Raw genomic sequence first — 27,699 nt, forward strand, 5'->3', positions numbered from 1 at the left:
AATTATGCTTATGGAATTGTAATTTTTTTTATATTTTTTGTAAGTACTTTATTGATATAAATATATACCACCTATGTGATGTGCCTATTATCATTATTATAAGTGATAATTAATTGTTTTTTTTATTATTATTTAAGTTGGTTATATGATAAGTATTTTTGTTTTGAGAGGATAGACCAAAAATTCCGTGCTTGCACAACTCATAAAAATGTTTTACTACTCCTATGTGTATTAGACTAGTTGATGGAATGATTACTCCGATGCCTAAATAGTAAATTTCGTTTTTGTTACTATTTAAAATTCATTAGCTATTAGTGCATTATAGCCATCGCCCTATCACAATTAATAAAATATCTACGAAAAATATACCTATTACATAGGTATTATGTTTTTTTTTTCAAATTTTGAACGAGCTTAAAAATCTCAAAATCAATTAAATTTATGTTAACGTTTATATTATTATTTTTTCTTTATTTCTCCCGAAACCTTATGTATAATTGTTGATTTTATAATATTTGAAACATTGTTATTGTATAAGGCTATTACCTAATATTGTATACTATCTATTACCTACTTACTTACTTATTATTTCTTAAATAAAATCTTAAAAATTCAGTTTCCTATATATTTATTTCTGCTATGTTATGCATGTAACAGCTATATTGCTAAAATTTATGTTTTTTAAATCACCTCCATCCCTGAACGGTTCAGGATGGGCAGGATGTCCCGTCTATATAAATCTGCACACGTATACACTGCGTACACGTATATGAAGTACCTTCGTATAATATTATATTTTGAACGTTTGACGATTGCTATATTGAACATCCAACATGTGACGGGTTTTGTTTTAACCGGTTCACATAATACGTACACATGGAAAAATCGTATTAACAGAATATATTACAGCTTAAGGTACATTTTTATACATCGGATAAAAGTAATGGGTATGGGATATCAAGTGGTCCAGTAGTATTAGGCTAATTAATAGGTTCTGTTTGATCGACTTACGTATAAATAATAAATATGTATATTTAACATAAGTTAACATTAGAGTTGAGTAGGTATGCGGTTCAAAACCAATTTATTTATTTTGATATTTTTTTTATGGTTTAAACATTTTGTAAGAATTCAGTATCTACAGTTCTAGGTGATAAATAAGTGTATTATTAAAATAAATTATTTACGAATAGTAAGCACGACCCTATTTAATTTGCAAAAGTTTTAGAAAAACAATGTAAAAAACACAGCACGGCGCCAATTAAACTTTTTGATTGTGAGTTGTAAGTTGTAACAAAGTTTAAAAAAACATTTTCATCTAATAATTTATATTATTTTTTTATTTTTTATTTATAAAACCATAAAATGATATTTTTATTACCTAGACAGTCGTTAGTCAAAGAAATTGAAATATTAATTGTAGTATTAAATAATTTTTTCAAACGTATAAGTGCGTTCCAATAATTTTAATTGTATACATTTTTGGGACCTATAATAGGTATAATAATATAAACCTTAAATATCATATTAGATATATACAATACAAACATAAATTTTAATATATAGTGTATATATAATTATTGCATCTAAATTTTTAGTTAGAATTGTAACTTATGTTAAATGTATAACTATACTATAACACGACATCACGACGATATACCTATTATAATCATACCTTATATGTGTATGTCAATTATTAAAACCTTAAGATGATTTTAATCTGACGGTTAGTAATATAGTTTTTTTTAATGCGCTGGTAAATAAATGTTATTTTATTTAGGTTTGAAAAAAAATGCCCATAATAGTAAGTCAAGTAGGTACCTAGTTAAATACCTAGTAATTATTATGTTTAACCGATATATAAAACCCCGTCTTCCGTTATATATTTATATTAATTTTATAATATATGAGTATACAGCTAAAATATAAATATATAATGCTGCAATTTATACTCACGTGCATTCCTCGTCATGTCCACAAAAAAACATCGTCTGTCGCCTGTGGTCACTGATCCCTTCGCGTTTTTCACCTTGCGTGTACCTACACTCTCTATCGCCACGAAGAACACAAGTCTCGAAGTCCTATAGGTGTAAATAAAAAATAAATAAATCAACTCATCATCGTTTGACAAACACGCATTCACGCATCCAATCGGCAATCGGTTAGAAATTTAATATGCATGTGCCGTAAAATAACGGTATTTTTTTTTTACTTTTTTTAACCAATTCGGATCTGGCAACGGCGTGTCGGGAAACGCGTGCTTCCTCTCCACATAGTACCACGGCGCTCTAATGTAGTAGTACCATGAGATTACTCGTTCCACAGGGTCCCTCACCAAGTTAATGTAAATAGGTTCGGGCAGGTAAAATCTAAATGTATTCATACCGCGACACAAACATAAAAAATATACTAATTATAATACAGTATAAGAAAACGTGTTACACTCCCTATCACTCCCTCTCTATATTTCTTTCTCGCTTCTCTTTCACTCTCTCTCGCTCACCCTTTCTCTGTTGCTCTACGCACGAACCATAATTTTGATACAAACATTTATATATATATATACACACATAATATAAATATCAATAATATTATTACTTGGTAAAGTTGACGAAAGATATGTGTTTTATGAAAACTGAAGGCGTGTCGTACTTCGACACCATAGACGCCACACGAAGCTGAAATCAAATAAAAAAAAAGTTATACAGTTATTATAAACTATATAGTCTTATAATTAGTCACATAGCCGATCGAGAAGTAATCGTGGAATTATATACAAATGTTTTATATAAATATGTATCATATATGATACATATTAGTATATTACATTTAATATGAAATATTATCTTTAAAAGTAATCGAAAATATTCTTAAAGCGGTGTATTAGCAATAAATTATTGAAACAATACACATCGTTGTACGTTATAATATGTAAGAAATAATAATTTTGAAAACAATAATTGTATTATGTGTGTATAATGTTGTATATGTAATATGTTATGTACAAGCATAACTAAACTAACTACTAAGTTATATAGGTACAATAGGTACATAGATTCAAGTAAAAATATACTATACATTACTGTAATATATTCACCAAAAAAAAGTAAATGGTTTTGTTGCAATTATTCGTTTAAAATTTAATAATAGCAGGTTATTTTCATTATTGGCAATCATTATACTTAACGTTTTCAACTTTCTTCTCTAAATAAATTTTATAGTGTTTCTCGATATGTAGGTAAATCTGTTTTATTTTAGAGAATTATTAGCGTACAAAAACATTGTAATATTCCTAAAATAATAAATATAATTTGTATATTGTATCTGTACAGATTATTGTAGGTATACTTGTGATCATTCAAATTATAGCTTTTATAGAATTTTAAAAGATTTAAGTAAAATAATTAATTACCGATCAGTATTGAAAAATAATAAATTTTAAAGTACATATCTGTATTTTTAGTTAATGTAAACATACAATAAAGTTAAATGTATAACCCGTCCAGTTCATATTGGCACTCGACAACCGTTATAATAAAAAAAAACAGTAGTCCGAAATGTATAGGTATTATTTTGAAAAAATTTAGTTTTTAGACCACTATTTTTTTAAAAATCTTAATGATTGTCGAGTGCCAAAATGAATTTGATCATTTATGCATAAAATAACAATCAAATGGTTAAAGTACGATTGGAATGCAACATTATAAATCCGTGAAAACAATAAATTGATTAAAAACCTGCACAAATTATTCAATGATGCATTTCACTTTGAGGGTTGTCATATACCGAATCGGAGATAAATGACAAAAACAATGGACAATGGACCTATGTTATAGCAATTATATTACAGATACTTTAAAAAAAATAAAACAAAGTAGACTATTCTTAGTTATGTATTAAGTGGATGACTCTCGTTTATTCGCGATCGTATAGAGTAGTACCACGATATATCGATAATAATTATAATATACATCTGCAGGCGCATGCAAGAAGTTAAACTACGCTGTATAGGTAATTGTAATATTAGTATAATTTATAATTGATTAATTATCTGATTGCGCTGGAGGCTATTATACAAATAATGAATTTAATAATTACATATTATTATTTACTGAATGTACCTATAAATTAAAAATAAATTATTTTAACTCACTTATTAAAGACATGTTTAGACATATTTAACGTACACTGGGATTTTTTCTACACGCTTATTTGACCAATTATAAAAACTTTAAATCAAACACAGATTATCTTTAATAGACTCAAATTCGAAAAATAAATCAAACTTATTAGGTTCAAAGTAATAATTAAATAATTTGAATTTAAACATAAATTTAATATTTTCCTAAAAATATATAATCTTATATAACACTTGTAACTTTTATAATTATTATTTATAAGCAGTTAGGATTTTGTATAAATATTTTTTTTAATAAAAGTATTAAACATTATTTTGAAAAACCTAAAAACAAATTTAAAACTTATTTATTATTTTAATTTAATATATATACTTATATATAGGGTTAGTTAGTTAGTTTAAAATGATGAATTACAAAATTTATATATTATATTATATGAAAAAACAAGAAAATTTTTTTAATTTTATGGTACAAAACTAAATGTTGACCTTTTAAATATTAATTATACGCATAGCAGTGGCGTACGCAGGATTTTTTAAGAGGGGTGTCATATCTCCCTGACACCCCCCCCTACGTACGCCACTGACGCATAGATTTTAAACATATTATTTAAAAAAAGCTTGTTATATAGGCAAGCTTCGTGATATTAGACTTTTATAAAACAAAATAAAATGGTTACAAAATCCAAACTACAATTTAAGTTAAAACAAATACAATATCAACTAGTTGGCAATATAGTTTAAAATTATATCATTTAATATAATAATATTACTTATTAGTTATAAATTTCCTGATTACATTAAGATTATAATTATTAATTATTAATAATTTAGATACAACTAAATTATATAAGAATATTTTGTTATGTAAATTATTAATTAAGTTGGCTACCAGTCAACAGAACACGATTTAGATCTTCATAAATTAGAATAATATCCTATAAATACGTAGTTAGATATATATGCTGTAGTATACTAGTATACTATTGCTTAGCATTAATAAATAAAATAAAATAAAACACTAGTTTTGGATAATACAAGTACAAATAATTATGTGACAAAAATACTAGGGATTAGTAAGAAATCATTACATGAACGCTACCATTTTTGTTACACATACAATTAAATATCATATAGATAATATCGCGCGTATACTATATTATTGTTAAGTACTCGAAGCGAAATTACATAAAAATAATCAAATTTTGTCCAAAAACTGTAGTTAATAGGTAGTAGTTACTAAAGTAAGAGGCTATACTGTATAGTCAGCATAATAGTCATAATATATATAGGTCGTATACCTATACCTACGCTGCCTATAATATATTATGATTAGAGATGTGTTATATAAACAAGACGCTTATACTGCACTGATTTTTTATTTCATACATCATAATATTATATATTTATATATGAGACATACATTCACATTCTGCACAACTAAAACAATAATAGTGAATTAGTGAATGGTTCCTGGTCAGTTATTTGGGTTCTAGCACTTCTAGCCTCTCGGTTAATATTCCAATAAAAGAATTTAAAAATAAGAAAATTACCTATAATATGTTTAATAACCTATTTTAAAATGATCCTTTATTTTCAACAGAGTTAAAAATATTACAAATTTTGTAATAAATACTATTTTTCATCAAATTTGAGGTATTGTATAAGCCAACAGTATATCACAGACCATGTTTTCAGTCATCATCTTTAAATTTTATAAAAGGGTTAATTTACCTTGCTATTAACCTAGAATCAACAATTTTGATTACGCGGAACGCGAATTAGTTGTGTCACGACTATGATAGGCAGAATAGTAAAGATGACAAATCTCCAGTGTACCACATCCTTTAAATAATAACCAACTAACATTTTTTAACATTGAAATCAATTATTTTTTTATAAAATTATTTGAAACGCAATTCAATGTAATTTTCGTAATAATATCTTTGATGTGTACAGTTGTTGTTCAATTGTACAATAAATTATTTTTTATTCTACTACAATAACAATTTATAAGTTCTAAAATTGTAAGATCTTTCTATTATTTTAATAAAAAATAGAACCGTTAACTAAATTGGCAAGTATCTAAAATCTTAGATACTTATATACATGGTCAATATACCACTCTAACTTCTAAGAATACAAATCTTGATCCCACAACATTCATACATATTATACAATATACATTAAACAGTGTAGGTACATACACCTACTTAATTGAATTACAGGCTCAGTTTAATTTTACCAACCTATTGTACAATTAAATACCAAAATTAGAATTTTCCTTTCTAAATATTTGAAATTGTATTTTTTTAAGTAGATATTATGCGTGTGTAACCTATGTCCAATGTGAACTGTAGTAAACTAGTAAGTAGGTACATTTACCAAATCAAAGGAAATACTTTACACGTAGAGATTATACACTTTAATTAAATCTAATTTCTAAAGTACTCATTTATATTTTCTACAATAGTGTAGGTAGTAGATAATATATAATTAAAGTTTATTTAATGAGAATCTTGTATATTATGTTGGGAAATTGTATATGGTTACTTCTCAGTTTTTAATTCTTATATGGGTTAAGACACACAAGTGTTTGAAGTAGTATGTGTTCGATTTTTTTTTTTATAATTTAACAGTGTAGGTATTTTAATTCTAAGTATCAATTCTTTAATGCATATTTTAATTATTAATTAAAATTGGCATATACAAGAGGATGCATATTTTTCCAGATTAAATATTTGAATTTATAATTAACCACGTTATTACTTATTAATTATTATATAGTGAATGACGTTAAAACTGTTGGTTACAAGTTAAAATACCTGCAGTAACTATAGATAATACTTTAATTTTAATGTAACAATATAATAAAGAGAAACAATTTCTATGAATATAATTGTATTAATTATATAAATAATAATGATAAGTATATAATTATATTTGTAAATTTAACTTTTAAGTTTGAACAACTTTGCAATGGTACATGTTGAAACATGAAATGTGAAATAATTTAAAGACCTAAAACTTTTGACTTAAATAGCACTTAATATTTTTAACTTTTACAAACAAATATCAAGAAAAATTAAATTTAAATTATTGTCATTTAATTTGATTATACTTATCATGATAAAATAATAATTTGTTTTCTTACTTTTTACATTTTTACCTATATAAAAGTATAAAGATGTATTAGCTATCAAATACGGTATTAATGTATTAAACTCGTATTATATTTAAAAGATGTTAGTTTTTTGCTATAACTATTTATTTAAAAAAATTATATAACCCTTTATCACTTTTGGACGTACGCCAGCATTCAGCAAAATATTTTAATGGTTTATATTAATTTTACGATAATTTTCGTTTTAAATTATTCACAGTGGAATGAAAACCTCTAATCATTATTCATTATTCAAAGTAAAAATGCTTTTAAACTATATTTTTGATTTTTATTAATCTATTTAATAATTATTTTTATTTTTATTTCCGTTGACGTGATCATGACGGTGTACGTAATTTGCAATTACAAAATAAAAAATATAAATAATTTTTTTTTTTTTTACTATTAATAATAAATATAACTTTATAATAGTTAAAACTAATAACATTAATTTGTTTACACATATATTATACATAGGCGTGCAGTAATTTTATAATATTAATATAAGGAAGGTATATCTGCTCCATTTATCATTTTTATTACACGTATCGAAATAAATGTAATTGTATGATATATAATAGTAGGTATTTACATGTTGTTAATGAAACAATGAATAATGCAAATAGTAAATAGAATTCTTTTATATCAATACAAATGTATCGTGAACATATCATTTTTTTTTTAGAGGATGCAGTAATTAAAACAAAATTAGTCACGATTTTTTGTAGTCAACGTTGTGCCCCAGTTAAAGCATAATATTACAAAAGGGAATTTCATAATTTTCATGTCATTTTTATAAACACAAACGTTTATTATATTATTGTATATAATATGCATGTGGGATACATGAGAACTATATTCACCTGTTCGGTTTCAGCTAAACGAATGGTTTCGACCCTTTGTACATGATCTTGGTAAAATACAAACTGATTCCTCAGAGACAGCAATCTTAATATTTCCATGAATGTCTGACTGCCCACTTTAGGCACTCGATTGAAAAATATCAACTCTTTTTTCGCATGACCCGTGTTATTCAAAGAATATGCTTCCAATTTCTGAAAAAGTAGGCATTGTTAATTTGTATTTCACTTGAGTATATGATTAATAATAAAAAAAAAAATACTATCCATATTGATATTACACTAAAATATGTATTAACTAATAACTACACGTCATATTCTATAATATGGTCGTATGAATAGCACGTTGCACGTATTTAATATATATGAAAATCAGAAAGTATATTATAATGTATACGTAAAATCATGTGCATAGCCAGGATGTTATGGGTGTTAATGTGTTATAACATCGAAACCAGGTAAATTGGGTCCGCGATCATTTGTGTTTATTTTGAAAGCGATAAGTTGAGTCCTGGGTATAAAAAGGTAATAGGTAAGTTGGGTCCCGGCTATAAACCATTAATGCAACTATAATAGGTCTAAAATATTAAAAACTTAAAACTTTAATATTTCTTATTTAATATTTATAAAATTTACTTTTGAATAGTTCTTTTACAATAAATCTCTACGTTATACTGCATAGGATGTATCTGTTCGGGTTGGGAGCATATTATATATAGTAATACACCGCTCGGACACCAATTAATTCTACGCATCGATAGATAAACAAACATTAGGTACATTATTTATTTAGAACATGATATTATAAAAACCACATATATTTTAATTTATACCATTTATAAAATATTTATACCATATTACTATAATTATAAAATTTAACTTACTATATTTAACGTACTAACATTTTTTCCGGGACCCAATTTACAGAAATAAGGTCATTTGGTACCCAATTTACCAATCTCAAAAACATTCTTCCTTCTCGGCAATATAAATATATATTATATATTGAAAATAATTCAGAGTTTTACAAAATATGTAATTAACAGCTGCTATTAAAATGTTATCGATAAACGACATTGTAACTTTATTATCTGAAGATTTGTTAAGAAAGAATCGCCACATTTGACTGATATAAATATTATTATAATTTTGTATCTTTATTATTAATATCTAATATTCTACAGTTTATTTAAAGAAATATTCAAAAGTTAAACGTATTTCATAATTTATTGTGACCATATGACTTTAGCTATGGAGGATCTGTGAACAGCCCCTATCCAAGTTGTATTTAAATATTAAATTAAAACATCCCCATTTGAAAAATACTACGCCTACGTATAATGTATTATCCAATGCAAAAATTATTCGTAAATATTATTTAAATTTTTATTTAATTTTAAAAGATAAAGCTACTACGCAAACTTATAATATATATATTTAATTAATATTACGTTGTCTTAGTAAAATTATAATAGAAATTTAGTTTAATGAATAAGTTAACTGAGATACCTTATAACAAAACACAAAAAAAAAATGAACGAAAGTACTGAGTGTTCAGTAATTTTACTGAAATCAATTCATCATTTTCACGGTGTATTTTTTACAGCAGTCAATAATTTAATGTGTTTTAGACAGAGACGAGTTCGGTTCATTTATAGGTATAAGTCTTGTTTTTGTTCATTTCCGTAAAAATATTGTTTTTTTTCTAGCAACAAAGTAAGATTTCTTAAGATTTTCTCTTTAGGTACTAGACTATTGATTAATTTAAATTTCACAAAAACATTTTTTAACTACATGATTAAATAAAAAAATAGGAACCAATATAATATAAAAATTATAAATTATAATTAATTTATAAGTAATGGTGATTTAACGTCTTCAAAATAAAAGTATTTAACAATATTTGCTATACTTATACTTAATTTGTATAAACATTAACTATAAAAAATAATGGCATAATATGTAACTATTTAATTGACTTAAGAAGTTTAAAAGGGAACCATATCGTATACACTGATAATAGGTACCTACCAAATATTTTTTTATATATTAGCTTATGAATTATTCGTATATGATATAATATATATAGTATTAAAAGTTTTGATGAGTAATTAGGAAGAACATAACATTTTATATTAATTGTTAGGTGTCTATTTATAATGTATTAGAGTATTTGAATGACTCAGGTGGAATATTAATAATTAGCTTTTTCTAGTTAATTTACTACGACGGTACCTATAATAAGTGAATGGATTTAGACATATTGTTATACGTATGGAAAACAAACATATGAACTAAGAACACCTATAATAATAATTCTTAATAGGTAATTGTTTAGAAAGCTTGATGTCGAAGGTTTGACAGATACACATAATATTTGATCCTCATACGCCCAAACAGAATGACTGATTACGTATTTTTTACTTATATTAAGCTAATTTAAAATCTTAGTACTGTACGGTGTATATAATGGGTGAAGGTAAGTACTAAGTATATTGACTTGATTACGTATTCGCTTTGTAAGGCGAGACCAAGTCAATTTTTTTCAGGGTTAATACTTAAATCTTTCGTTATGATTTAACTGATAAGTGGAGTTGTTATTTTTTTGAATAGGTGAACATTCATTACGATTGAAGGAAATCATTTGGGCGGATTTGTTTTTATTTATTTCCCACGCGGTAATTTGGCTAAATGTGATTAATTTTTTCAGAAATTTTAACGGGGGTCATTGTTTGATGCGAAAATTACCATCTTGTCAATCTGTCATTTAAGTGTTGTGCGTGTCATACGTAAAGCGTATGACTGCTGTATGCGAGCTACTTCCTTGGAATACCTAGGCTATAGGCATGACATATCCAGTTTTTATTATGAAAGAATAATTTAAAAAATAAGTTTGAAGCAAAATGTATGTTTAAAAAATTACTGACTTGCCACACAACTGGTACTATCACAAATCCAGAAAATAATCTAGTAAGAAAGACACATGAACAAAATGATAATCTTGTCCGAAAGCGCACTGTTTTATTGTATTACTGATAAGATAATTAAAAAGGATACACTGAATACAGATATATATTAAAATTTACAAATAAAAGTATTAAACAGTTGTAAACACATTAGTTATGCTTCATTAATTATTGCTTGTATCATTTTAAACAATATTATAGTTTAACAGAAATACATTTAAAATAAAGAAAAAACATCAAGAGTAAACATATAAAACTCTTTGGTCTTGGTTAAAATGTAAAAGTAAATCAATTCGTATGTACCACTTGTATCAGTGCTGATTCATTGTGACGTTTAGAAAGTTTGAAGTTATAAGAACTAATACAGTAATACCACCAACTTTACTTTTATGCACGATGGTATAGTGTAAAAACTAGTGTGATAGACTATAATAACTATCATATATACAAGATACATTTATTTTATAAATTATTAGATATTTTATCCATCTTTTTAACAACGATTAGGTTTTAAGGTATACGTCGTTTTATTTGTAAATTACGTCTATATTTTTTACTAAGTACATTTTACAAGAAAATTATTCCGGGTTTTTAATTTAAAAATTTTCAATTTTGATTAAGTTGCACTATTTTTAAATTAATTTGGATATTTAACCAACAGTACCTAATTATCTTTATTAAACTTATACAGTTATACACAATATGTTTTGTATAATATAGTAATGATCTTTAAACTTTATTGAAACACGTTTTTACCTGATCATGTTGGATGAAATTATCAATATCGTTTTCCATTGCGGTAGAATCACCTAAAAAAAAAAAAAAATAATAAACATTAGTTTAATACCATTATTTTTTTGAGGAACATATTCCAACTTCTAATGCATATTATTATATTCCTGTTTTACGAATATGTATGTATACCTTCAAATTATGAATACACAACAAATAAGTCCAAACATTTTAACATCCCGTTATATACGTGAATTTGATTTTAATTCTTACGAAACCGTGAAATTCATACAATTGAGATTGATGTACGAATGTTATATTGCTATTATAATAATATAATTCATTTTTGCCATAACAATTGCATATTATTTTTTACTATTTTTCTCATTTAATATACAACTAGGTATACACATGTATCATAATTTCGTGCTACATTAAAATTATTAAGGTCTATATAGAATTACGTGTTTTTCACACTACTAGTTAAAATCGCCGGCCTAAATGTTTCAAATTGACAATTACCGTGATACCTGTAATTAAATTGTCGACGCATCCAAGCATGATGTATTTGACAACCACTAGGCACTGTCTATAAGTAGGATCTCATCATCCCTATTACAAAATATATTAAATAGTATGCCTAATCCTAAGCCTATAGAAGATGTATTTTTTGAAATTTTCAAACGTATGCTTATTACTTTTTTACGTTTATATTTTATATAGTTACTGAAATATACAACAATAAGTATATTATTTAACTATGTGGATTAAAAATACAAACTACAATAGCTTTAAGGTTATATGATTATTGATTAAAAAGTCACTCATTAGTGACACTTGAATTGACAATTAAATTAAAATAAGACACCTTCGGATTTTTCTTAGTCTCTGACAGAGATTTTTAAGGAACGGTGTAAAACTTAAAAAATATTTTTTTCAAGACCAGTAGTTACTCAAAAATTTAAACTAATTATATAATGACAACTTTACGGTATTTATTGGGTATTTTGATCTAAATGGATTCAGGTTATACCGTGAAATATCTTTGAATGGACTATACCTATAAAATCAAATTCCGATTTGAGTTAATAATATATAATACCGCTATAGTAGCAGAAATAATGACAAGTCTACTTCAAAATCTGTCTATTTTTCTTCCATTTGTGAATCAATACAACTGTTCTTTTTAGATTTTTAAGCATAATTATGTACAGTAGGTAGTAGGTACATAAGTAACTGTTTTAAAAAGTTAACATCAAGTACGTAAATAGTAATGGTAATTTAGTAGTATCTATTCTATAGGTATATATTTTTATTATCTAATTTTTTCTTTATAAGAAAGACATTTTTATAGGAAAGTTCATAAATATTATTACTACTTAAATTCATATAATATGCTTATAAAAATCAAACGAAATGTATTTCAAGTCATTGGCGTATGACGTATTTTAAATGTATAACAAGTAAAGTAATAATTATCAATATTTAAATATTAAATACAATAAAACTTCTATATATATCTTATAAATTATAATATTATAATTTATCAATACTGAACTGTGTCTATATCAAAATCTATATAATAAACATATATATGTACATTGTTCAACAGTAAATGTTACTCAACACTTGATTAAAAGTACTACCTAGTAATCTCTCTAGTCGATTCATTATGACATTAATATGTAGAATTTTGTCACAATTACTGGTTTTTAATGTTCCTACACCATTTAATGCACAATATAGGTATTCACGATCTTATTAAATTAATTATAAAATATATTAGATGTACGATATATTAACGAAGATTGATTTAATTAATTGATTTAATGTTATTGAAGTTTGAAACAATATACCTACTATATGAGACAATAATACATTTAAAGTAGGTGCAAGCCAATAATATCAATAATTAAAAAATAAGTACAGGTACATTATTATTATAACTTATAAAACCGACATTTTATTGACAACACTTTTGAAAAAATTATTATAAAGTATAAATTAAATCTTTGAAAAAAGATTAGGTTATCTACAAACCTATTATTAATTTTAAAGGTCAGTTGTTCTATGTTTTTAAACACAATGTGACCAACAGTTTAAGTTTTTGTTCTCATTATTAAAATTAGTTATATGTTCTTACTGTTGAAATTATGTATCTTTTACGGCTAATTTAATTTCCCGTATGATATTTGTAAATAAACATAAAATAACTAGGTATAATTGTGTTCATCGAGGACAAATATAATTTGTCATGAACATTCTTAAAATCTAAAATATTAGAAACTAAACTTATTATATATTTTTTCTACCAAAAACAAAATACGATGTACGCTTATATTAATTATATTATATACGAGTAAGTAGGAACATATGAAAATATATGAAGTTAAATATTATAGTATAATGCATAAATCTAATCAATAATGCCGAGAGAATGGAATTATTAAATAATTTAATTTTTAATTTTGTTAGAAAAATCAGAAGTTATAATCTAATTATTTTTAACAAAATAAAGAAATATTTTTTTCAATTTAAATAGATTCACTAAATATTAAAGATGTACATTGTACATTGAATATATTTATAGTTCACATTTTTTTACTTATAAATAAGTAAATAAGTTACAATAACTTGGTCATAAAGATCTATATAATTGATTTTTTATGTAAAGTGTGTCAAAAAGAACGCCAAATTTAAAACTGCTATAAATCATATTTATTCATGTAAAAATAATTAAAAAACACATCAATCTCTTCAGAAGTGGTTGAAGTTTAAACATGAAAAATAATATCAGGCATACGCCTCCCCTCTACTAGCCCTACACGCGATCACTTGGTCCATGAAATTCTTTATCACCTGATAACATATTGATATTTTATATCTTTAAAATCCAACAAATTGCGTAGTTTGTTCTGGTAAAATTGTAACTATTAGCGTATTCCCATCCCCATAGGAAAAAATCACACGGTGTCAACTCGCAAGTACGAGGTGGGTAAATTTGGTTTTTGGACGTGTTCTCTACGAACGGGGCAATATATGATCGGATGATGAAGAATTTCATGGACCGAGTGATTGCGTATATGACTAGTAGGAGGGATAAGCCTGATATTATTTTTTATGTTTAAACCTCAACCTCATCTGAAGAAAATGATCAATTTTTTAATTATTTTTGTATAAATAAATTTAATCTATAGCAGTTTTAAATCCGGCGTTCTTTTTGAGATACCCTTTACTTTTATAATTTATTGAATAATTATTATTTTATTTTGAAGTATAAATACGAAAGTAAGACTCAGAAAATTCCAATACGATTCATATAATATTACATAGATACACGAAACATCTAAACATGTATATAGCATATTACAGTGTATATAATCATTAGATAATATACTACAATACCTATGTAACTTGAAAGAAAATCTATCAAATGTACACAATACATGTTTAGATTTCACACTATAACAATAAAAAATAAACAAAAATAAATATTATATAGGCATTTCAATCATGAACGTTTGTAAATTGTAATGACTCATTCATTTTTATAATTCATACTATACAAGTAGAATAATAAGGCTACATTATTACTATAAACGGAGAGTTGTTACTTTTTTAGTTAATAGATAGAAAATACTTAAAAGCAGATTAAAACTATACAATTCTCCTAGGTATACGCTGATTTTTATTTAATTCACTAAATTTTTCCACATAAAAAATTAAATAAAACAACATTATTGAACGCAGTTATAAGTAAGGTATAATTTAATTATTTAAATAAATTATTTGTGAATCAATTGATGTTAAATTGTTAATTGATTAAAAACAATGTTAATATAGTAATTATTTTATAGAAATAAATAATAATGAATCAAATATAAGCTATTTTTACAATCCGTCCAATCTAAAGATTGCAAACCAGTGCAATGAAAGTCAGTGAAATCGTAAAATTCTATACTTTTATCATAGTTTAATATTATTATTATTACTTTTTATATTTTAATATAAAAATAGTGCCTTTGACAAAACAGGTATTAAATACAAAATTCAAGAAATTAGATATATCGGTATTTTTTGAAAAGGAAATTATTGTTTATATAGTATCATTGGACATTGATTAATTATATAGTGTATTTAATCAATGATACTATCTATGATATCGGAAAATAAGATACAACACAAATGCCTATGACTATGTAATATTAAAATACCCAAAACAAGTATTTTAGTACGCATATCAGTATATATGTATAATTTAGAATTTTTGTTGTACATTATTAAAATTAAAATTAAAAATATTGAAAATTATCAAATATTTGATAAGCCATTTATATTGTGCATCATCGTAGTATACACTATTGTATTTATTATAATGCTAAATACTAGCTAATAAGTATAATAGATACTTAAAAACGATAGTTATATACATTTATAATTTAAATATCTCTAATTTAAAAATACTAACCATTCGCATGAATACTTTATAGAAATATTATGTTGCAATTTAATTTTCCTCTCGACTACAAAACAAATACTCTTTTTAATAATGTTCTTGTATAATATAAATATAACACAGTACTACTACTGCTTAACGTATTGTTCAAACGTGAAGGTATGACAGCATAATAGGTTGTGGGTATAATCTTAACGTCAAATTCGAGTAGACCACTTGGCTACGTAAGCAACTCAATGGTTCAGTTAAGATAGAGAGAGGAAACGATGTACATATTATAAACATTTGAGTATATACAATATACGTGTACAATCCGGGCTATTATTTCGAAACAATCATTACAATGAGTTAAGAAAAAGTGAATGTAAATGCTTTTATTTGATTTAATCTTGAAAATGCAACTATAAAAAAAAATGTAAAATGTTATTGGGACAAAATAATAAAAAAAAATGAGTAGGTCATAATTTAATTTACAAATGTAAACTAATTATTTAATTTCCTACGTCATGTTTAATTTTCCTGGTTTTAATCGGCAATAAATTATAAAATATAATATTATGAGTAGGGCATCATTGATAAATTAATATTAGAATTTTATTAATTCCTGTTATATTAATTGTATTTAAGATTTTTATATTAGTAGCATGTATTTGTATTATGTAAATTATTAAATTAGTTGTATACAATAATATGTCAATACGTATGTCGTATATATTCGTAATAATTAATTTTAGAAAATAAGAAATTAAAAATATTTATAATTATTTTCAAAAACAATATAACCGTCGCTAAATATTTTCAGGAAGTATATGGTTTGTTTTATAAAATCGAATACTCCTAATGCCTAAGATTTTGTTTTTTTTTTAAGTATAATATAATTACACGACGTTTTGATTAAACAAATATTATATAATCGACTTTGATAATGTAATAAAAAGTAGGTAGGTACATAATATTATTATTACTTATTACTTATTAGTTATTAGTGAATCTATATATAATTACAAAACATGTTTTCTCAGATCAGCTGCCTATTATTGAGAATAGTCAAAAGCAGAACAGATGTATCTTATAAACGATGTAATCTATACATCTTTGGACTTTGGTCAAGTTTTGTAAATATCTAATTCTAAGTCATTAGTATACAATAATATGAATATTGAATTTTACCTTAAGGCATTATCGTGTCAAAGGTAAAGGTCAATGGCAATGTTCGTCCACTTTCTCTCAACAATTTTCGTAAATATGTTCGATTTTTTATAAGGTTTGCATGAACATTTTACAAATGAAAGGATAGTTCATTTTTCATCCGTAATCCGTATTATATTAACATAATAGTGAATGACTTAAAATAAATATGCTTTCACTGCAGAATCCAAAAATTAAATTTAAGTTATAAATCAAACGTATACCTACATTATATACTATATATTACATTATAGTTATAGTATATATGATGCATTGCATTGTAAACTATCTTTTATTTGTATTATAAATTATAATAATATGTTTACTCGATGTGTAATCATATTATTTATTAAAAATGAACAAAAGATTAAATTCTTTTAAGATATTCAAGTAGAAGTTACTAAATAAGTTATTTTTATTTTAATAAGAAATATAAATTTTAAATATTATTTAGACAAAACACACGAAAATGTTCAAGAAGGTCCATTAAAAATTACTGTGTTTAATCATTTGATTAGGTAGGTAATTAATATTATAATTTCAAGATTTCAAATAAGATTTTAGTCAAATCTATTATTATTACATACAATATAATATTATATAATAATATAATAGCAACTTATAATATATTCTATAATATTGAACTCTGCATTAAAAAAATATATATATACAATGCGTATTTAATATAATAATAGATGGAATTTCTATTTATAATAAAAATATTTGAAATTTCTAAAACTTTATTTTTAAATTAAATAAAATTGTATTCTAAACAGTTTGATATTTATTTTCTAAAATAGTATTTATAATTTATAATGTTATTGTTTTAGTATTATTATTATCATTATGAATTTATTATTATATATTAAATCTTAAATTAATAAATTATTACCTCATCAAAAAAACAGCACTATATCTATCTGTATTATAAGACAAAAGCAGTTTTAACAAATTTAATATTTTTGTATAGGTGTAATAATATTAATATATATGTAGCCATTTACTATTTAGGCACAATATGAATATAGTTACCAATATGCAATATATAGTACTTAGAGTTATAAATTATATCGTCTATATTCCTAGTAATATTGGGTTTATATATTAACTTTACTAAAAAAAATATTAAAGAAACCTGTAATATATTGTTTACATTTTTAATTTTAACATTGTAAAAATTCCAATTTTATATTGATAAATCATTTAACTTAAAACAATGATTAAATGTTATGGCTAATTCAGTCATTACATCTATAGTGACATACAAATTAGGTAGTTAGATACTTCAAGATGTAGAACGAGATTCTTTTAAAGTATGGAACTTGAGTACCTATAAGTACTTGTAGAGTGAAATTCGTCCACTGCACACATGATACAATCGTAAATCGTACAACGGAACGATTAGCCTACATTGATTTTTTAACGAAAATGTTGGTATTTACCTACAAGTTAAATTTCAATACAGAATAGGTATACGTAACTTGTGAAATAATAGTGAAACTAATAAACAATTTTTTCAAAAAAAAGTATTTTGTAGTATTAATTATTATTATTTTAATAATTACACTATTATATTTTCGCACCCGTAGTAAGATTACAAAAGAGAAAGTCTAGTTGGTCTTTATTTAATCTTATTTTTGAATAGGTGGCGGGAGCAAAAATAAAGTTTTTAATAATGAAATGTCGTGTCATCTTAATGTAGGGCACGGGGCATTTAGTGTTAGTTCCATAAAGATGTACATACACATTTATTTGTAACATTATTTCTTTTAAAAACAACGATCGCGACTAATGATGGTCAGTCGTCCAGTGGGAACAGAACAAAAACGGTCTTCTTTTGTCAAGCAAGTCCATCGTACGTGAACGTATTACTTAATGCCTTTCTTTATGACTGTATACTCACACTATACATAAACCGTGAGTCACTATAGTCACCTCAAAAGTAAAAACGAGAACAAAAGCTTGTTATGCACAATAAACAATTTATTACAATATGTTTAATTTAAAATTTAAGAAAATGCAATACTTAGAAATATCAAAAATTTAATAAACAATTTTCAACAATAATTTTTAAATGAAATAAACATTGACCAATATGTTTAAATGTAACACTTATTTTGTATAGTATACACGTTTTAGTCCAACCAAGTTAAGCCAAATAATATCATATGTGTAAGCTTATAATAAAAAAAACTACCACCACGAATTAAAAATTAAATTAATTTACCATTAAATTTTAGACTTGTACGTAATTATTATACCCATATGAGATAATAATATAGACTCTAAAATCTAAATAATAATACAAATATTTTAAACGAAGAATTCGAATACATAACAATTGATTAAATATATTATTATAAGAATTAATTGTTATTGTTATCCATTACAATTACATAATATAATAATATTAATATATTAATTAATATTTATATACATTATGTTTATTGAAAATTTAAACGTAGAAGACTATTTAAAACGTAATTATCAAAAGAGAATTGCAGTCTGTGTGAGATAACATTGTCAATTTTGAAATTATTATTTAATAATATTTTAAAATTTGCAATATTTCTAGTACATAGATTTTATTCACAAACTATTAGTGGCGGGCGGAAATTTTAATTTGTGAGACACGTTGGTATATTAATACTAATGTGAAATAATATACTAGTAAATCTATGAAATATAATTATCACTTATCAGATACAATTAATCCAGGGCCATTGAAAAAATTAAACCGGCCAGCATTGACATTTTCTAACTACCCACCCACCAAATTTTTGTTTAGGACACTTGTCTTAAAAAATCACGGTGGTACCGCCACTGCAAACTATTTTCCCAAATGTAATAAAATACTTACAATCTACTCGACAAGATTCAAATACATAAATTAGTGCTATTTTAAATTTACCTACATGAAATAACACGAATTTATTGTACTTAAAATTTAAAGCTTAAACCCTTAATTTTGTTTAATCAAAATAATTTTGAATATTTTATTAAAAAAAATTAGTTAAATATTAATACCATTTTACTGATATCAAAATATTTTAGTTAAAAATTATAGTGGATTATATAAACATATAATTTATATTAGGTGCCAAAACTATTAAAAAAAGTTACACGTTACACGTAGTATAAAAGTTTAAAAAAATGAACGTTTCTATAACTTTATAATAAATTTAAAATAATTGCTTAGTTGTAATCGTAGCTTATGAATCACTGCAATTTGTATATGCATACACTAATGTGTTTTAAAATTATTATTTATTTTAAAAATAATCTGTTAAGCTAGCATTATTGAAAATATAGTAGCGCTTAGTCATTCTTCATTCATTAAGAAGGTTGCTTAATTTACCAGTCATCAGATCAAATTTGTTATTTTATTGATAAAGTGCAATCAATACTTTGATTAAAAATAAATATAGAATTTTATTTTGATATCTATTATTTTGTTTAGGTAACCGTTAATAGGATGTCAGCACACTATTTGTATTCTCTCTCTGACCCGCGTGCAAAATAGCAAATTTTACGTTCACAATAATTACTATATAACCATATTAATTTCTTAAAATAGAGTGAAATAACCTCTTATAAAAATTTTAATTTAATAATAATAAATTTAAAGTTAAGAACATTATTTAGGTCATCTCAAGAGCGTTTTATTATATTTTAATTTTAAAACGAGTTATAAGTTTCAAGTTTCTTAAGATGTATAAATAATTTACAATTTTAAAATACTCATAACTCGGTTTAAAATTAAAATATAATAAAACGCATATGAGATGCCTTAGATAATGTTTTTAACTTTAAATTGTATATGAGGTTATTTTACTCTAATTTGATAAATTAATATGGTTATAGTCATTATTGTGAACGTAAAATTTGCCATGCTACACGTGGATTAGAGAAAGATAACAAATACTACGCTGACATCCTCTTAAGTTTAAAAGTGATTTTCGAAAAATAAATAGGTATATTATTATACTATACATTTTAAATATGACTATTTATATCAATGATTAATGAATAACTGAAATATTAATTAAATATAAAAAATATTGTTGTAACGATATCATAACAACTGTTTCGATCATTGAATTGTTACTATTATACATGATTTTACATTATTAAACAATAAATAGGTACCTATTAAGTTTATTTATTTTTTTATAAACTAAAATTTACCTGAAGTTGATGCAGAATTTGTAATAGATTGTAATGACCTAAGTCGAGTGTGCAGATCCCTGGTGTGTAAGAATAAAAATAAAGTTGACGAAATTGCCATAAGCGCAACAAGTTCGCTAGTTCTGAAAACAAAAAACATATGGTTTTATTGTATACTTTATTGTGTTGTTTACAAACTCAAAACTCATAATTAAAATATTGTAAAGTTAAACAAAACAAAAAAAAAATCCCCGAACCCAGCATGCAAATGACAGAGCATAAAAATTGCTTCACCCCTTTTATAATAAAATCTCAACAGGATATCAATGACCAATACAAATAAATAATACATAAAACTGGTATATATTTTTTTACATAACATGTTATTTAAATTAAAAAATATCTTGTGAGCACATATTGTTGCTCAAAATAAACAATACATTTATTTACATCATACTTATTTTGTCATAAGTACCAAATTTAACTAGATAATAACTACATTAATATTTGATATTTTTTCATGTACAAATTCATTGAAGAATTTTATGAGATTGAAATTTGTAGTATTATAATTTTTACGTTATTATTAGGTAATCAAAATATAATTAATTTAATAAAAACATTTCATAAACATATTATAGTTTATAACTTGAATAGGAATTAGGAACCAGTCAAATTCTTGATCTATTATTTCTTATATTTTGATTTTTGACCATTTATATAATTTTATTAGATCTTAATTTCATAATTACTTACATAAAAAAAAATTAAGATTTGGAATTGAGAATTTATTATAATTTGAATTACTCGACTATAATTAGTCGTTTTAATACACCAGAAAAGGGTTTTGTTTAAATTAAATTACTACTACTACTATAATAATAGAAGAAAACTTATGGAGCTGAAGTTGTAGAGGTCATCGACCTCTTTAAAAGTTCAACTGAACAATATCCCCTTAATATTTAACTATAATTAAAAATATACGATGAAAAATGCATTTTAGATTTGTAGACGTTTGGTTTTAAACAATTTAAGTAATAAAAATGATAATCACACTTATTTCTATAAACTGAAACAAATAATTTTTCATTATAATGTACTTAAATCAAAATTTGATTGAATAGTTTTTAATCATTTAACTTTATCTTCTAAGAATTTAAGATGATAGATTTTGAAAATATGATGATTTGTAAATTACTATAATTAATATTAATCTATTAACAATGTATAGCTTGTAGAAATGATACAAGTTTAATTAGTAGGTACTAAATTAAATATTATATTTAATATAGTATATAAATTGAAATACTCAAAAACTAATCGGTCAAAGTTTGATTTTCATTTTAAAAAAAAACATTGATCACCATAGGATATTCTTTAAATTGTATAGAAAATCTAAATACTTATTCTTTGAATACCATTTTGAAATTACTTTAGGTGAATTAGGTTAAATTTAAATTGATTATAATTTATAACTCATGTATATAACTATAAATACAAATATAGTAGGTATTTAAAACTGGTTTTAAGTTGGTATTATACTATAATATATCAACAAAAATTGAACACTGAATAAAACTATAGAACATAGTTAATAGTTAATATAGATACTAATTGTCTATCTTACTGATTTTTTGTTCACTTGGTAAGTTAGTTGTATGGTTAGTTGAAAATCGACAATTGGATTAAATTTTAGAATGAAATGTTATCATTTAAACTTTACATTATATAACAGTAAATTAATTGTCTATTTATTATTTTTAAAATTATAGTATTATATTATTTATTATGGATTAAAGATTAAACCCAATAAGTTCTATTTTATTATTATTTTTAATATTCTTATTTCCTCCTGAAATAATTTCAAGTTTGAATTAAAATTATACAAAAATAAAACCTGTTATAAACAAATTGTAAAAAAAAATTATTTATTTAATTAAAATGGTACTAATGATATAATTTAAATACATTCTTCTTTTTTATAAACATAATTAATTTTTATAAGTTTATTTTTACGTTAAAATTTTCTAATGATAGCTTAAAAATAATTTTAATTTTATTAAAAAAAAAATGATTTAAAAATGAATTACCTTTTTGAAATAAAAATGCGTTTATGTTTAGCAGTTTCTACCGATCTACTGCATGTAGAAAGGATATTGATCCTAGTATATCCCTTGTCCGAACAAGTCATGGTGAAGCCTGATCAGAATTTACATTTAAAATTAAATTATTAAAATACACTAAGTAAAAGAAAATAAATAATGAAAAATACGAAAATCGTATACTTCTTATATAAATATAAATCTTATACGAGAATAATATAGTATGAAGACCGTTACCGCGTAAACACTGCACTGCCAGTGAAGGTGTCTACAATCCGACTGTTCATAACCAGCATAGCGTGATACTCGTTGGATCTATTAGCTACACTATAGGTATTAGCTAGGTACTACTCCATAACAAACTAGTTACTACTTACCATGCATTATGCGTATGATATAGAGCGAAATTTGTGTCATCTATAAGGACTTTATTATGCAATTATAATTCTCATATAATGCAAATATATATTATGTGCCTATCTGTAAATCGAACGAATGTTACATTGTTAGGTTATCTTATTACTATAATTTATACAATCATGCATAAAAAATAACAATAATAATGAATAATGATGAAAGATAAAAATCATATATAAATAGTTAAAATTAAAAGATTACAAAAATTTAAAAAACTGACGAATAAAAATATTTTGTAGAGGGTGATTATAAAACTATTTTTTTTTTTTACATAAAATATTTTAAAATTTAAAATTTTTATAATTTATTTTTAGATGCTAAGCAGAGCCAAAAATATATTGATTTACTATATGATGTAAATTTTTATTTTTTATATCGGTAAAAATGTTTTTTGCTTTGAACAACATTTATCAATAGATATTAAAACAACGAATAACAATTTTAGTTATAATGTATAATAATTCAACAATATGGTTCACAAGGACTTTCAAATGAATTATTTTTGGCAAAAAAATAATTCAATATACTGATATTGAAATAAACTACATTTTAGTAATTTAAGCTGACAGACCTTTTACGCACAACATTTGTTTTCTCATGCAAAGATTTATCATTGGATCATTGAATTCAAATTAACACTTATATTACAACTTACTCAATTATCGTAGTTCGCTCGACATATTATTATACTACTGAACAGCAGAGCGGCTACTTACTCTCTCACATTTTTAATTAAAAAGTATACCGTGTACAGTAAGAATGTTTGGTTTAGTGAATTTACAAATGTGAAAGACTTGTTTTAAAGAAGCCACTTTAGATGGGTTGAGTAGATTATATGAATATTACATATAATTTTAAGCAAATATTGTAGGTCACGACATCGGACACTGTATTCTCTATAATTTACGTTTTAATTTTATTTAATACAATTTAAAAGCGCATAATGATGAACAATGGACATTGCATAATTAATTATTAATTAATAATTATTATAATATAGCCTAATAAATAATAATACATGTAGAGGAATAAAGTCTCAATTCCTTATGATTAATATTTTTGAAATTTCAACAATGTAATTAAAATCTTTATTTTTTGTTTAAATAATAAATTTTGTAAAAAATTGAACCTCAAACGTTTATTAAAAATATTTTGTTAATATATTTTCAAAAAGTACATTTAAATAATTATATGAAAACAATTTATGAGGAGCTTGTTATTAAATGCTCGTGCTTCTTAGTTCTTGATCAACTTAATAATTATTATCAACATCTACAAAACAAAAAAAAAATGTAATGACTATAAACATTATTAGTTCAAATGTTTTGATATTTTCATCAAGAATAGAACATTATAATTTAATTTGTAGTGAAATTTTTCAAGTTTCTACGGTTAGTATTTTTTTAATTAACTGAGAATGTCTATAAATAGCATAAAAAGAGCTAAAATATTTTGAAAATTGTATCATATTATCATGTATTCATGTCCAAAAAAATGTCCATGTTAATATTCAGTAAAAAATTCAAATTTACATTTTTTTGCCACAAGTCATACCTATCTCATTCATTTATAAATAACAACAAAAACAAATTCAGTTATCAAAAAATAATTTTATTTAAAAATGCCCGGCTTCTATTTTTTTTTTCTGATTATTTTGAAAGATATCATCTAGATCCGATTTTTTATTAGAAACCACTTTCAAATTTCAATGCATGTTTACTGTCCCCTAAATGTGATCACCATCGCAATCACGAAAATATCCCGTTAATGAATCGCTGCGCTCAGAATCTAAAAATAAGTTTGTTTTGTTAGATTCAGATTTCATGCCCGGAAATCTTTCAGAACGTCTTAAATAGATTTTACAGATTAACTACTATAAATTATAAATAACAATATAACTATATATTACCAAGCTAAAACTATATCAGTTGTATAGTCGTATAGATATTTAATTATATATATATATAATTATATGATTTTTGTAGGTAATAATTTTAATACATATTGTACAATTTAACCGAATGTATATTATAATTATTATATTATTATTATTGTATGTGTATTATAATCACAATAACATACATTTTTAAAACACAATAAATAATATTATGTTACCTTATACAGAATATTGAAATACATATATTCATTGTCTGTTAATACAACACAGGAGTGATAAAGTGATTGTATATGATGCGCCGTATAAAAATTATGATTTTTGTATCAATCTGTCGTATAACCCAGCGTTTCTTAACCGGGTAGAACGCGGGTAGGTCAAAAATAATAAAACACTGGTTTACAAAATGAACCTTTTCATTCAAATATGGCTTTCCCAACGATATGATCAAATTTATATTTATAGTATTACGGCGAAGCAGTGGTGGCGCCAGGATTTTTTTCTAGGTAGGGCTAATGGGAAGCCAACAATTATATGGCAAGGCTACAAAAAATTAAAACCGAGTATATTGTTATGTCTAAGGTTGAACCAGTGGTAGGGCCACTGGTAGGACCAGTCATTTTCAAGTAGGGTGTTGCAATCTCGTCCTAATCCGCCGTTGTCATTTTTTGTTCATTCTAGGCTCGGTTGATCACTTTATCCGTAGATTGTTGATACTTTACATATGTTGATTATATAACCAACATTTTGGTAATAAATCAACTGCAAGATTATACGAACCTTAATGGGTAGGATGTTTAGTCAGGATTGTGTTAGGACGCTATAATTGTTTGATGCTTATTGCTTAGTGCCCACTTGATCGTGTGCGTGCAATCTTTAAGTGAATAAGTGATAGTCATTAGTAGTTAGTAATCTTTTTTTTGTATTTTACATCATTAATATACAATCTGTAAGCTAATTTTACAATAAGAATATGTGCTATAAAATAATATGAGCACTTGACACAAATTACTTGAGAAAAGGAGTAGCCCAGCGGTTACATTTTATAACTGATTTAATTTGTTATGTATTATATTGTAATATATATGTATTTTTTTTCTTTATATTATTTTAAACACGATTAAGGGTTTAGGTCACGACACTACCTTATTTTAAGTCTTCTTGGGAGATTTCTATGTGCGTATTAAATCTGACTCAAATGTTTAAATTAGAGAATCTGAGTGATATTTTAGTCGTAAACAAAACGTTTACCTATATAATATAAATAAGGATATTTCTTGGATAGTTTTGATGTGATGTAGGTCGGATTGAAGTATTTAGTTACACACGTAGAAAGGGGCCTTAGTTATCATGTACAAGGTGATCGATTGGAATCTATGTATTTTATTTAAATTTGTTAATTTCACCGTACCCATAATAGTTGGTACTTAATTAAATTCAAATTAGTCTACCATCCTAGCGCCAGTCATTAGTTTACTAGACTTAGTAATAGTCTATCATAAAACGTATGTACATTTTTTGCGTTAGTCTATCGTGCTGTTCCGTCGTAGTCTACTTATAGTCTTATAGACTATAGAAATGTATCTCATTCGCCGCCATAGTCAACAATAAAGAAA

At 24.4% G+C, this 27,699-nt stretch overlaps 1 protein-coding gene across 1 annotated transcript in view; it reads right to left on the reverse strand.

Moving 5' to 3' along the window:
• Positions 1-24,143, reverse strand: part of LOC132930733 (heparan sulfate 2-O-sulfotransferase pipe) — a 28,938-nt gene extending 4,795 nt beyond the window's left edge. Inside the window, exons 1-8 of the mRNA XM_060996765.1 lie at positions 24,010-24,143; positions 23,761-23,869; positions 21,692-21,813; positions 11,884-11,936; positions 8,165-8,356; positions 2,599-2,678; positions 2,213-2,369; positions 1,957-2,081 (exon numbers count right to left, since the gene is read on the reverse strand). Coding sequence (XP_060852748.1) covers positions 1,957-2,081; positions 2,213-2,369; positions 2,599-2,678; positions 8,165-8,356; positions 11,884-11,936; positions 21,692-21,813; positions 23,761-23,861 — 830 coding nt within the window. The 5' untranslated portion in view covers positions 23,862-23,869; positions 24,010-24,143. The remainder of the gene's footprint in view (positions 1-1,956; positions 2,082-2,212; positions 2,370-2,598; positions 2,679-8,164; positions 8,357-11,883; positions 11,937-21,691; positions 21,814-23,760; positions 23,870-24,009) is intronic.
• Between the last annotated feature and the right edge of the window lie 3,556 nt (positions 24,144-27,699).

Source organism: Rhopalosiphum padi, chromosome 4 (genome assembly GCF_020882245.1).
Source record: "Rhopalosiphum padi isolate XX-2018 chromosome 4, ASM2088224v1, whole genome shotgun sequence".
Lineage (NCBI taxonomy): Eukaryota > Metazoa > Arthropoda > Insecta > Hemiptera > Aphididae > Rhopalosiphum > Rhopalosiphum padi.